The sequence below is a fragment of the Gopherus evgoodei genome, chromosome 14, assembly GCF_007399415.2.
Source record: "Gopherus evgoodei ecotype Sinaloan lineage chromosome 14, rGopEvg1_v1.p, whole genome shotgun sequence".
NCBI classification, from domain to species: domain Eukaryota; kingdom Metazoa; phylum Chordata; order Testudines; family Testudinidae; genus Gopherus; species Gopherus evgoodei.
Genome location: NC_044335.1, coordinates 27,188,458 through 27,203,151, shown reverse-complemented (window position 1 = coordinate 27,203,151; position 14,694 = coordinate 27,188,458). Strand labels below are relative to the sequence as shown.

At 43.2% G+C, this 14,694-nt stretch overlaps 1 protein-coding gene across 3 annotated transcripts in view; it reads left to right on the top strand.

Annotated features, from left to right (window-relative positions):
* ITCH (itchy E3 ubiquitin protein ligase) overlaps positions 1–10,422 on the top strand; it is a 119,735-nt gene extending 109,313 nt beyond the window's left edge. For all 3 annotated transcript variants that reach the window (XM_030533805.1, XM_030533806.1, XM_030533807.1), the window contains 3 exons: positions 3,521–3,617; positions 4,065–4,137; positions 7,812–10,422. In XM_030533805.1, coding sequence (XP_030389665.1) covers positions 3,521–3,617; positions 4,065–4,137; positions 7,812–7,911 — 270 coding nt within the window. In that variant the 3' untranslated portion in view covers positions 7,912–10,422. The remainder of the gene's footprint in view (positions 1–3,520; positions 3,618–4,064; positions 4,138–7,811) is intronic.
* The last annotated feature ends 4,272 nt before the right edge of the window (positions 10,423–14,694 follow it).

Sequence of the window (14,694 nt, the reverse complement as noted above, 5' to 3'; positions counted from 1 at the left end):
GAATATGTCCATCGATGGCTATTTGTCAAGATGGTCAGGGATGTAACTCCATGCTCTGAGTGTCCCTAGCCTCTGACGACCAGAAGCTGGGAGTGGACAACAGGCTGGATCATTCAATTGCCTGTTCTGTTCATTCCCTTTGAAGCACCTGGCATTGGCCACTGACAGAAGACAGGATACTGGGATAGATGAATCATTAGTCTGATTCAGTGTGTTCGTTCTTATGTTCTTTATGTTAGGCTATTATGCAGCCAGACAAAATGATCTGGCTGACACGTCCTTCGTTCTCCAGTGGCCAAACAAGCAAAACAAAAATACCAGGTTCCATCCCAGGATTTGAGCAGTTCTATCTACATGCAATCCTGGCTTTTTAGATGTCGCCACAGTGAATGAGAGAATTTGTCAGGGCCGTGCTAAGGTCACCCCATGACAAAGGCACTAAAAAGCTTGGTGTTTTTGGCGGGAAAAAAAGACACCTTCCTAGGACTTGAATTTGGTGTTATCTATGTTTATGGGCCCTCCTTTTGAGCTGTTGGCATGCTCTTTTCTGCTCCTGTCATCAAAGGTAGCATTTTTTTAGTGGTCATGTCCTTTGCCAGGAGGGTAGGTGACCTAAATGGGTTGGTCACAGATCCACCTTGCACATTTTCTACAAAGACAATGTCCAGCTTAGATTGCTCCCTCAGTTTCTCTCTAAAGTGGGCTCTGACTTCTCCATGAACCAGTTTACCTGCCAGTTTTCTTTCCAAAGCCACATATGCACAGGGATGGAAGGAGACTCCAACACCCGGGACATTTGTGTGCATTGACTTTTTACTTAAATAGGACAAGGCCCAAAAAGGCCTCTTCCCAACACTTTGTGTCATAAGCAGAACATACAAGAGGTCCAAGAACAGCTCAGAGGCTCTCTAAATGAATCACTAGTTGGATCATAAAGGTTTATACTGCTAAGGGAGTAACGCCTCCTAATAGTTTCATGACACTCTTGACTCGAGCCCAGTCAACCTTGGCTTCATTTTGGCGTATGTTCCAGTTGTAGATGTTTGTAGAGCAACGGCATGGTCCTCGGTCTGTACTTTTACCAGACATTCAGACTGTTGCTTCAAGGGAAGATGCAGACGTAGGCAAGGCAGTCCTACAGTGCCTCTTCTGAATAGATTTGGGGCCCCACCTCCTGAAGTAACAGCTTGAGAGTCACTTAAAATATAATGGACATATGCAAGCACTCCAAGAAGGAAAAACAGTTACTGACCTTTTTGTAACTGCTGTTTTTCAAATGTATTGCATGTGTCTGTTACACGACCCACCCCAGTGCATCAGAGTCTACCACTGGGCTCTAGTGCAAAGGAACTGGAGGGGGGTGAGGCTTCTCCGCCCTTTCCGCCCTCCGAGGAGCTGAGCAGTGGGCAGGGCTGCCCAATGGGTACTGCTAGGGAAAATTCTCCAGCACCAGTGCAGATGCCTACAGTGTAATGGACATATGCAACACAACTCAGAACAACAGTTACAGAAAGTAAGTGGTCTCTCTCTCTAAGAACTTGCAGCAAAGCCCATCCTTCTATCATGTGTCTTTATTAATAAGCCCTACACAGATCAGGAAACATGCTACCTGCTAAAAGAAAGAAATGGCCATAAAGTGCGAAGAAGTAGTTGTCCTAGCAATGCTGATGGTTTTCAGCTTTGATAAAGCATTCCACAACTTCTGCTGGGGTGGACCTAAGATCAGAGAGGCTTGTTTCCTCCTAAATTGAGGAACCCTGTTAAAACCTGCCTTGTCGGGGCAGGTAGCAACTGGCACTACTGACAATTCTGAACCCCAAAACACTAAAGGGATTCCAGCATCCTGCCCAGCTGTCCCTTTGTATCCCCAGGGCTTTATTACAAATTGTGAATCTGAAATAGCATTAGTGATGCTATTATCAGTCCCTGCATACAGCAAGTCTGGAAATACATATTCTCCTGCAGGTGCTGGAGACATTAATTCCCTTATGACTGCCATGATGCTTGGAGAACTAGATGTTTGGCTGTTGGTAATAGGCAGTACAGTTCAGTTTATCCAACCTGAGCATAATTTTTCTGTTATCAAAATTACATTCTACTCTCTTCCCTCCTCCCCTAATATTAATACTGCCACCAAAATGGGAATATATTCCCAAGAAGGATATGTTCCTTGTTACACCAGTAGAAAGGCAATCTTCCAGCCAGACGTTAGCAGTAAATAGGATGAAATTCAATAAGGACAAATGCAAACTACTCCACGAACAATCAGTTGCACATACACAAAATGATAAATGACTGCCTAGGAAAGAGTACTGCGGAAAGGGATCTGGGGGTCATAGTGGATCACAAGCTAAATATGAGTCAACAGTGTAACACTGTTGCAAAGTAAGCAAACAACATTCTGGAATGTATTAGCAGAAGTATTGTAAGTAAGACACGAAAAGCAATTCTTCCGTTCTACTCCACTCTGATTAGGCCTCAACTGTAGTATTGTGTCCAGTTCAGGGCGCCACATTTCAGGAAAGATGTGGACAAATTGGAGAAAGTCCAGAGAAGAGCAACAAAAATGATTAATGATCAAGAAAACATGACATATGATGGAAGATTGAAAAAATTGGGGTTGTTATAGTCTGGAGAAGAGAGGACTAAGAGGGATATAACAATTTTCAAGTATATAAAAGATTGTTACAAAGAGGAGGGAGAAAAATTGTTCTTTACCTCTGAGGATAGGACAAGAAGCAATGGGGTTTAAATTGCAGGAAGGGAGGTTTAGGCTGGACATTAAGAAAAACCTCCCAACTGTCAGAGTGGTTAAGCACTGTAATAAATTGCCCAGGGAGGTTGTGGAATCTCCATCATTGGGGATTTTTAAGAGTAGGTTGAATAAACACCTGTCAGGGATGGTCTAGACCATACTTAGTCCTGCCTTGAGTGCAGGGGCCTGGACTAGATGGTCTCTCAAAGTCCCTTCCAGTTCCATGATTCTATATCAAATGTTGGATACTGAGTGTTTGATGTTCAAAATGGAGAGTAGAACAGTGTAGTATTAAATGATCATCTCTTGAACAGTATTTTAGAACATTTTTCAGAAACCTATTTACTGTCTTTCCTAAAATAAAAATAATTAGGATCTATCTTGATGCACTCCAGAGAAAATTCTGATAGTCACTTATGCAGACAGAAACCCAACATGTTCTTAATTCTGAATAAAGAGACCAAATAACTTAAATGTAACATAATATGTAACTTTTCATCTTCCTCTTCACCTAACTCGTGTTCTTTTGGGCAAGCAATTTAACCTCTCTGTTCAGTGCCTTATTTGTGAAATGGGGGTTATAATGTTTCCCTACTTTGTAAGGTGCTGAGAGATACTTTATTAATGTAAACTATTACTGCTCCAGAGGCTTTTCACAGTAATATAAGTAATTGGTTAATTTATGGTCACTGATGTTCTTTGTGAAAATAATTGTGTGTGTAGAAGGTGCACCTACATATCTGTTTGATATTCATTCCCTTTCAGTTTGTGAAAGAAATAGATAATGAGAAGAGAATGCGATTACTCCAGTTTGTTACAGGAACATGCAGATTACCGGTTGGAGGATTTGCTGACCTCATGGGTATGCAGAATAATCCTTCTAATGTATTAGCTCATTTTTGAAAAGGACAAAACTGTATTTTGTGATTGTTTATGAACAGCGTTTTTTGCAATGAATCAAACCAAATACATTTCACTAGCTATTCTCATAATTCCCCATTATATTTCAACTATGACAGGGTGGAGAAAAACATACACTGATCTCAAGTGCCCCCAGACTTCCTTCAAGACCATTTCTTTAAATTTGTGCGTTTCACCATGAGCTGGCTGGAGATGAGTGATTGGAGACACACTTCTTTATTCTATCACCCATAAAGATCTTGTCTTTCTGAGGTGCTTTAGATTTGATGTGTAGTAGGAGGTGAAAAAATATTATCTACTGCATTAAGGAAAGCTAGCTATATCCCACACTTACCCATATTTGCAGCTGGCATGAGAATCACTTTAAAATACTTGATTTTTATTGCAGGGAGCAACGGACCCCAAAAGTTTTGTATTGAAAAAGTTGGAAAAGAAAACTGGTTACCTAGAAGTCATACTTGGTGAGTACTCATTAAATTAGAATATTATTTTCCTTCTAATAATCCTTTGTTACTGATAGACTACTTTAATCTTTTAGCAAGGGTTAATACAGCAGCATTTTGTCTTGGGACTCTAAGCATAAATGATGCTCAGAAATATCTAGGGGTCCAGAGATTACAAACAAAAATTCACTCGGGCCTGGAATCTGCTTTACAGCAATAAATCACCCTGTATTCTGCAAGTCCTACATTAGCTTTAGCTAAAGTGGAGAATACCCACGACCTTTTGGAGTCAGGCCCTAAATAAGTATGGATAATCATTTTAAACTGAATCGTAGTTTAGTGTAGTGCCAAAACAATTTTATAGTTCTTACTCTAAACCAGGATCAGCAACCTTTCAGAAGTGCAGTGCCGAGTCTTCATTTATTCACTCTAATTTAAGCTTTTGTGTGTCAGTCATACATTTTAATGTTTTTAGAAGGTCTCTTTCTATAAGTCTATAATATATAAATAAACTATTGTTGTATGTAAAGTAAATAAGGTTGTTAAAATGTTTAAGAAGCTTCATTTAAAATTAAATTTAAAATGCAGAGCTCCCCAGACCGGTGGCCAGGACCCGAGCAGTGTGAGTGCCACTGAAAATCAGCTTGTGTGCTGCCTGTGGCATGTGTGCCATAGGTTGCCTACCCCTGCTCTAAACCTTAGTGAGCCACATATTTGTTTCCAGTGGGTAATCAACCTTATTTTTAACTTGGTCTACATTTTTTATTACCCTCCACGTGTTTTTCTGGCCAGCTGTAGCAAACAATACCCTCTGCAAAAGTGGAACTGCCTGTAAAAGAAACTGATGAGGATCACACAATCCTAGTTATTTTCCTTCTACAGCTAGATCCAGATATATAGCATTTCTTTTATCACTGGTTGTGTCCCAGTTGATAGTTTGGTGCTTGGCATATTTTGATGGACATGTTAGGAGCCAAGTATTTATATTGCATGAAACTTATTAATGCTTTGGAGTATGGCAGGAAAGGCACAAATGATATACACTACTTTTAGGAGTGTGGTAAGGGGGATACATTGGACTAGTGCTCTGCCGCTGAGATGGGTGTTTCAGAAAAAATCAAGTATTGACACACAAAATGGAGCCAAGATAGTCAGAAATTATGCATAGCTGTAACTCTTGATTTCAAGTTGTTTCTTGTATAGCAATTTCTTCCCTTCTAACTGCACTTTCTATAAATAAAACTTTACTCTTAGCTCACAGCCAGCTATCTTTTGTAAGAATATCCTTAGGCAAGTCACCTGCAGTCATTGAACCCCGAACCTCCAGATCTAAAAGCGTGAGCTTCTACTGCTTGAGCTAAAAGATAAAATCTGTTACCACAGAGGCAAGGACCCGTAACTCTGTCTATGTGGTGCAGTCACTATCAGGAGACAGAGTCATGCCTAGTGTGGGTTACATAAACATCTGGCCAAAGGAATGTCTCAATTAATTTCCAGTTTCGAAAGCTGTAAGGGCCCTTGTGGGAATTGTTTCCTACTGTAGTAAATCTTATGCAAAGATGATTGAATGCCAACACAGTCTGACTGTTGCCATTTTAACATACTAAGGGTATGTCTACATCTACAATTTTGCAGCGCTGGTTGTTACAGCTGTATTAGTACAGCTGTATAGGGCGAGCGCTGCAGAGTGGCCACACTTACAGCAACCAGCGCTGCAAGTGGTGTTAGATGTGGCCACACTGCAGCGCTGTTGGGCGGCTTCAAGGGGGGTTCGGGGAACGCGAGAGCAAACCGTGGGGAAGCAGGTCTCCTTCCCCGCGGTTTGCTCCAGTGTTCCCCGAACCCCCCCCCCCCCGCAAGCAGGTCTCCTTCCCCGCGGTTTGCTCCGGTGTTCCCCGAACCCCCATGCAAGCAGGTCTCCTTCCCCGCGGTTTGCTCCGGTGTTCCCCGAACCCCCGTGCACGCAGGTCTCCTTCCCCGCGGTTTGCAGGGGGGTTCAGGGAACGCGAGAGCAAACCGCGGGGAAGCAGGTCTCCTTCCCCACGGTTTGCTCTCGCGTTCCCCGAACCCCCGTACAAGCAGATCTCCTTCCCCGCGGTTTGCTCTCACATTCCCCGAACCCCCGTGCAAGCAGGTCTCCTTCCCCGCGGTTTGCTCCGGTGTTCCCCGAACCCCCGTGCAAGCAGATCTCCTTCCCCGCGGTTTGCTCCGGTGTTCCCCGAACCCCCTCCCCGCAAGCAGGTCTCCTTCCCTGCGGTTTGCTCTCGCATTCCCCGAACCCCCTCCCCGCAAGCAGGTCTCCTTCCCCGCGGTTTGCTCTCGCATTCCCTGAACCCCCGTGCAAGCAGGTCTCCTTCCCCGTGGTTTGCTCCGGTGTTCCCCGAACCCCCGTGCAAGCAGATCTCCTTCCCTGCGGTTTGCTCTCGCGTTCCCCGAATCCCCCTGCAAACCGCAGGGAAGGAGACCTGCTTGCGGGGAGGGGGGTCGGGGAACGCGAGAGCAAACTGCGGGGAAGGAGACCTGCTTGCACGGGGGTTCGGGGAACGCGAGAGCAAACCGCGGGGAAGGAGACCTGCTTGCTCGGGGGTTCGGGGAACGCGAGAGCAAACCGCGGGGAAGGAGACCTGCTTGCTCGGGGGTTCGGGAACGTGAGAGCAAACCGCGGGGAAGGAGACCTGCTTGCTCGGGGGTTCGGGGAACGCGAGAGCAAACCACGGGGAAGGAGACCTGCTTGATTACCAGAGAGGCTTCCTCTGGTATGCTGGGATACCTGCTTATTCCACGGAGGTCAAGAAAAATGCTGGTGAGTGTCTACACCTGATGAACAGCGCTGGATCCTCTATAACCGAGGCTCAACCGGGTGTACGGCCAGCGCTGCAAACAGGGAGTTGGAGCGCTGGTGATGCCCTGCAGATGTGTACACCTCAAAAGTTGCAGCGCTGTAACTCCCTCACCAGCGCTGCAACTTTGTGGTGTTGACAAGGCCTAAATGTGTTCCTTCCTCCATCAAGAGAAGCTCAAATTTCTCATGACTTTAAAGTTTAGTTGATTATTGTATATTGTTAGAATCCTGCCCTTATTCACTCCAAAATAACTTGAACCTTTCAACAACCAGAATTTGTCTTTAATGTATAGTACGGTCCCCATATTTTGTGGCATTGTGGTACAGCATACTGAAAATTCTGTGGCAGCTTCATTAAATTTTTTGAAAACTATTGTGAATAAATCATGAGAATCTATCTGTTATGGTATTAAATTCTCCACCTGTGAAGGCATGGGTAGGCAGTTTGGGATTGGGTAAGCATTTTAGCTTTATATTCCTGCTAAAATGGTTGGGTGCCTAGCTTAACACTTTAAAGGGATCTGATTTTCAGTGGATAAGTGCACCAGACGTCAGGAAATCCAGCCTCTTTCAAATGTGTCAAGATTTGCACCCAAAAATAGAGGCATCTGAAATCACTGGTCATCTTTTGAAAATGTGTAGATCCAGGCTATCAGTGGATTTTTTTCTTTCTCCATCTAAATGTAAAATAAATAGCTGTGTAATAAATGTGATTTCTACTCCAGATAGTGGAGAGTTGAGTACCCTGGATTTGTGTTCAAGGCGTATCTGTTAGTAACATGATAGTTTTTGTTGTGTTTTTGATTTTTTTTTCATCCTTATTTAGAAGTTGTTTAATTTTTATTTTCAGTTTCAATCGCTTGGACCTGCCACCCTACAAGAGTTATGAGCAGCTGAAGGAAAAATTATTATTTGCAATTGAAGAAACAGAAGGATTTGGGCAAGAGTAATCACATGTGGGAATTTGCACGCTGAAGAACATGAACTTGTGTGGTGTACGTTCTTCACTTCCTCTGCTTGTTGCACATCTCATTGTAAAGTAAACTTGACTAGGATTTACTTAAATAATTACTAGTGTGTAAGTAAATGGATGTTATCCTGAGACTTTATCCCCACTAACTCTGGATTTCTACAGAGCCCTTCCAGAAATCAAATCAGCAAATTACTCATCTAAAAATGATATCTGACCTAACTAGAGATTTAATACCGCTCTTAGCTCGGTTTTGTTTCACTCTTCATTAATTAGATGTGTCATCCTTAATGACAGTTTTTTTTAAAACTAGTCTTCCTTTCCTTTTTAGTAGCATTTATTTTGCTACTGATGCACTGGAAAGTCCATTGGTAGCTGCAATGCTGCAGCATCCTCATACACCTCTTTACAACAGTGTTTTAGAGCCAACCTGTAACCAGTCTCTGGATACTACGAGCAAATCCATTGCTTGTGCTGTTGTTTCTTACTCACGTGTGGCCTGACTGTTCCCCCCTCCCCCCCGGAGCTTTTTCACATTTCCTCTTGATTCAGATCATTGCTAAGGGGGTGTAGAACTACTGCACATGTCCAGAGTATAGCTTTGGTTTTGTTTTTTTTTAATCCTATTAATTCTGGCATGATAACCTGTCTGAGGTTGTTGCTGTGTTTGAGCACCCTCTCCAATCTCAGAAGAATTTTGATCCATTTCCGTGTAATACACACACTTAATGTCAGATACAATATTAACACTGTGGTACTTCAACACTCATTTTGCAAAAGACGAGACCACCTGGGATTGCAAGTAAATGCACTGAATACATTTGCAAACTGATGTTTCTTGTCAAATGAGTTAATGGAAAGTAGACTTGATGTTGCTGTTAAGTGCCCAATCAAATAGTTCTAAGATTGTATCCAGGAAAAGGGATAGCATGTAACTGGATTCTAAAACGTGGCTATAAAGCAGCCTTGCTTATAATTTTAGTGGAGAACTGATGTGCTATAATTGGCTAAGAGACAGTTAAAGTTTAGTCAAGGATTGTAGACTTCCAAATGTTGCTATATCAGTAAATTCAGTAACTCCGTAGAGGTTAGAACTAATGTGTTCAGACTAACTCAGCCCTGAGTTGCTTCTGAGCAGTAACTTCTGTAGTGTGTTTTCTTTCTGATGTGGATGGATAACACCTTTCGCTTCCCGTTATAGTCTTAGTATTACAATTCTCTAGCTGCATACAATAGTATTTTACATTATTCTTCCTCTTTTGGAATGAATGCACTTTCTGTATATGGTCAGCTCTCTCCCTGGCCTTCCTACCTCCAGATGGTGAAACTTCAGTGGGATGAGCTTCTAACTATGGGAAGAGAGAAACACTTGAAATGGCAGTAGTGCATGTTAATGCCTACGTGCCACTGTCACAATGCCCTTTGGAAGGCTTCTGATATTAGAGCTGGAAGAGGACAGATGGGCACTGTCCAATCAAGCTTCCATCTCGGAAGAAAATGTTTCCTACCATTTATTGTGAGGGCTTTTCTGTAGCAGATCATGCAAAGGGATCAGTTGTTCCTCAGTATGTGCTTGTAAGAAGGGAGAATGGCTTAGACCTCTATAGTGTTTTACTTTCTTTGCCATGCGTAGTCCAAGAAATGCATGTAAACATGTTATTGGTTTTAGAGAAACTGACCTACTTTTATCTTTTCCCTGGTGGATGAGAAGTGAACTGACTCTCTCACCTGGAGGAATGTCTGCCAGCTCCCAAAACTTCCGATGGATATCTTACAACATATGGCGCATGGAACAAAAGCCTGATAAATATTTTCTGTTGATAATTCTTATAATGAAGCCTAGCTAGCTAACATATTTCCAAGAGAGAGATAAGATTAAATGAGATAATGCAAGATTAAGCTATGGAAAATAATTTTTGTGTTCTGCATAATGATTCCTGTAGGGACCTAGAAATATTAATGTATAAATATCACCCAGAAGGCTTTCTGCCCTATATTTTTAAAATAAAGAATAGCTATAATTGAGATAGCCATAGCCCTAGTTCTATAGGGTGTGGCTGTTGAATATTTTTATGGCTGAAATGTTTAGTTCAGGAAAAAGGTAAATGCTTGTATATATTTTTGCAGTCTGGGGTCTCACTTACTCCATTTCTTCCTTTAATTTAAATGGCATGGTTATATGTCTTTACTGCTGTATTAGGGAGGGGGAAAGGGGGCTGGATATCCCAAGCACGAGAAGTCATGTTAAAATATTGCAAATAGGAAATATTCACTGAAAAATGAATATGTAAAATGAAATATTGAATTTTGGCCAAAATGTTAACATTTAAAAATAGGTTTATAGTAAGTGTTAAATTAGCAATATTTCTGAAAACAGAACTAAAAATTGCTTTTAGAATACATTTTGCTTTGTAAGCATTGTAAATGGTAACAAATCTGTTAATTTTTTACAGCATGTTATGTTGAAATAAAAAGGAATTAATATGAGCAATTAATGCACTCTTCTGCTCTTTATGGGGACCTGGGGAAAACATCATGTGCATAAGCACACAATTTGGCATACCACGTGATGGGTAGAGTGAATTTGGACTCCAAGTGATCTTCGGTAGAGATTAATGAACATGTATATGCCTTTCTTAAATTGATTTAGCAGCCTGTAAATTGGAGTAAACTGACACTTTGTCCCTACATAAGATTTACCATAACTCTCTTTGGGATTTTGCTTTATGAAAATGTTAATTTTCTCATAACAATTTTGGTCCACTGCTATTACAGCTAACACAGTCTAATATTTCTGGGTAGTTCAGAAAATGTTAACATATTAATGAAATGTGTCGTAAAAGGGTCATTACTTAAAATTTGCTGCAGTATAAATAGGGCCCTACCAAATTCATGGTCCATTTTGGTAAATTTCACCGTCATAGGAGTTTTAAAATAATAAATTTCATTATTTCAGCTATTTAAATCTGAAATTTCACGGTGTTGTAATCGTAGGGGGCCTGACCCAAAAAGGAGTTGTGGGGGGGGATCACAAGGTGGTTGTATGGGAGTTTTGGTACTGCTACCCTTACTTCTGTGCTGCTGCTGGCAGCTGGAGAGCAGCAACTGCTGGCCGGGAGCCCATCTCTGTAGACACAGCCACTGCCAGCAGCAGCACAGAAGTAAGGATGGCCTAGTATGATATTGCTACGCTTGCTTCTGCACTGCTGCCTGCAGGGCTGGGCCCTCAGTCAGCAGACACCATGCTCCAGCCACCCAGCTCTGAAGGCAGCAGCACAGAAGTAAAGGTGGCATGGTATGGTATTGCCACCCTTACTTCTGTGCTGCTGCTGGCAGGGTGCCACCTTCAGAACTGGGCGCCTGGCCAACAGCTGCCGCTCTCTGGCCGCCCAGCTCTGCAGGCAGCGCAGAAGTAAGAGTGGCAACACAGCAACCCCCCCCAAATAGCCTTGTGATCCCCGGCAACTCCCTTTTGGGTCAGGACCTCCAATTTGAGAAACACTGGTCTCACCTGTGAAATCTGTTTAGGTACAAGCATATAAGACCAGATTTCACTGGGGGTGGGGGGAAGGTTGGGGAGACAAGATTGCAGGTCTGTGACGGGTTTTTGTCATGGCCATGAATTTGGTAGGGCCCTAAGTATAAAATTATATATCTTAATTTATCCAGTTGATAAAAGGAAAATAATTTGTGACCAAATATATTGCAGTTTTTAATATATGGCAAAAAAGCAAACTGTGGTATAACTCACCATTTATTTGCTTCATGTTTTCCTAACACTCTGCACTGGATTTGTAATCTAAACATCTTCCACTCTCTTGGTATCTCCAGCCCCGCTTCCTGTTTTTGTGTTGGGGGGGAGGGTGTGACATTTCATTTTCTTTCAGAATCATAGTTTGTGAATATGTGCTCTAGTGAACTAGTGTATGAACTAGGAGCAGCAGCACTGGATTGTAAAATACTGTACTGACATTCCATTGTTGAATTTTCCTTGAACTGTAATTTCAAATACTCAGGTAACTGTAAAAGTATCTCAGAAAGTTAAATACTTTTATAAAAGTACTTCAAGAGCTGGTCTTCCTGTCATCATTTCCTTTCCTGGTATGAAACTTGCGCTTGTAATTACATGTTCCCTTTAGCAATGGAAGCTGTAAGGTTGGTTTGTTGGCAGTTCACTTCTACGAACGGTTCTGCCATTGTTAATCTAAGAGAAATTCAGCAGTGTGATTACATTATTGTGGGGTTTGTGATGGGACGTCTGGCTGTGATGAAACCAATGTCCTGACTTTGAGGAATGTTGTTTAAAATTTAGTGCTACACCTGGATCCCATGCCTAGAGCATAGTGAGAACAGTGGTCAGGAGAAGCAAGGTGTGGGTCACTGGGCTGCTTGGAGGGAAGAGGAAAGGCATTGGTGGGGGGAGAGGGAGGGAGATAGCTCATTTAATCCTACCATACACCTTGGCTCTACACTACAGAAGTAACCAAGGTGAAATATGATTGTGACCCAACTGTTTATAATTTCTTCTTGCCTGTGTGGACAGGAGGGGAAAAAATCTACTAAGGAACAAAGCTTTAGTATAAGAATCTCCGCAAGGTTGAATCACAGTCTCCCAGTGGGACCACAGCGAGAGTTTATGGTACTAATTGTCATCTGATGCTATCGGTGTGGTGCTCTGCTCTGTTCAATGTTGATATCAGTCGGCTCCGTGCGTGTTCCCTCTGTGTGCTGCCCTGGCTCTGCACAGATAGCTGACACAGCAGACCCCGAGAGAACCCCCAATGACCACAGACTCTAGTAAGGTACGAAGGCACGTTGGCCAGGTTTATTGTCAAACAAAGCACAGTTATAGTTCCCTCTAGACTTTACAGGACATACTACGAATATGTGCCTCCTGGCAATGGACTAGCTTAGTCAGTGGCGGGACTTTCCACTGCCCACTAGGCTGGGCAAAGACATCCACTCAGAGGTGCATTCTTATACAGAGGTACAAACAAGTTACACATCACTCCTGACGTATTGAGGTGCAACCCCTCTACGTAGCAAGGTACAACCGGTGCCGCCTCTCACCTTGTACATGTTGGTTTGAACAAAACAACTCTATCCATCACATTACCCTTTTGGCCCTGTCATTGGGATGGGTCAGCTTGTTGCTTGTTATCTGTGTGGAGTGTATGAGTATGCAAATGTTCTGATATCTTGTGTCCAGTACCTTTTAGGTATGTCTCTTTGCAGCATCAACCCTTTCCTTGCCAGCTTCTGTGAGCAGGGCCTACCTCTGGCTCACAGCGTAACTTTGCTTTATGTCAGCAAAGTCTCGACCATTACTTTAGTTCAGGCCTTAGGCCTCATACCAGGCCCCTGATACCAAGTTTTATATCTCAGGGCCTCCTCTTACTACACTAATCAGTATTTAAACATGGTCACTTCTGTAATGTAGACAGGGCCTTAGTTGCAGCCCACATCTTTATCAAGATTTGCCATGACACATTTTGCTGATGTTTCTGTGACGAAGCCTCTGCTCCATAGATCTTTATTTATAAAAATGAAGTGAAACAATGTTGTTTTAGTGAGGCTAGTTGCCCTTTTTTGTTTTTCTTGCACATAATCACCTGGTTTGGTATAAAAATGGCACAATTGAGTCTCCTCAGGAGTGACCCAAGACCAGAATACCAGGGGTGTGACAGACCAAGTACATATGGGATGAGAAGTGAAGATGAAGACATGCAAGATTGCAATAGGAGAGGGGGGTGCAGTCCAGGATTGAGGTGCATTAGCCTGCCCTAGAGATGGCAACTAATTAATTAGATTCAGTATAATTAGTTAAATTATAATTAGTCTAATTTCAATTAGCTATGTAATTACATTCTTTGCTATGATTTAGCACTGCACTTCTGGGCTGATCAGATGATGAGATTCTTCTTTGCATGATTGCTCATATCAATTCCAATTAGGTGTGTACGCACCACATGCACAGTCGTCGGAAAGTTTTTCCCCTAGCAGCACCCATCAGGTTGGCTGTGGAGCCCCCTGCAGTGGCACCTCCATGGCGCTCAATATATGACCCTGCCGACCCGGCGCCGCCTCAGTTCCTTCTTACCGCCAGTGATGGTCATTGGAACTGTGGCTTCTTGCTTTACAAGCTCTCCACGTTTCCCTAGCTTCTCTTTCGGACTGTTCGTATTTTACAGTTGTTCAGTTAGTTCTTCATTATTGTAGTTCTGGCTAGTAGTTAGCTAGCTGTTGGGCCGGGGGGGTTACCCTCCACTTCAACTGTGTTCTCCTTGGGGGACTTGCAGGGCTTGAATCCCTGGGACTTAGGCATGTAAGTCCTGCAACAAGCCCATGCCAACGAGCGAACCTCGTGCTTCCCTCAGACACTTTAAACAAGTGTCACATCAGTCAGAGAAGTGCAGGCTATTGTAAGGGCTTTTGCCCCCAAACCAAGGAGTGGGACTTTAGATTGAAGCAGCTCCTTATGGAGGCAGCACTTAGACCAAAACCTGCATCGGCGCAGCACGACCCAGCACAGTGGCAGAGGCAGCACACCGAAAGGACTCTGGTAGAGACCCGCAGCACCATTACTCCCTGGCACCGAAGACAGCGGGACTGGCCTGGCACTGATCCCATTCACTGGCACAGAAGCGGCACTGGAAGCAAGGGAGTAGAGGTTCCCCCACTTCAGGACTCACTCCATTGGAGCTGGCCAGTGGGGTACGTCCCAGGAAGGAGCTCCCGGCGGCACAACTTTTGGAGCCTGCAC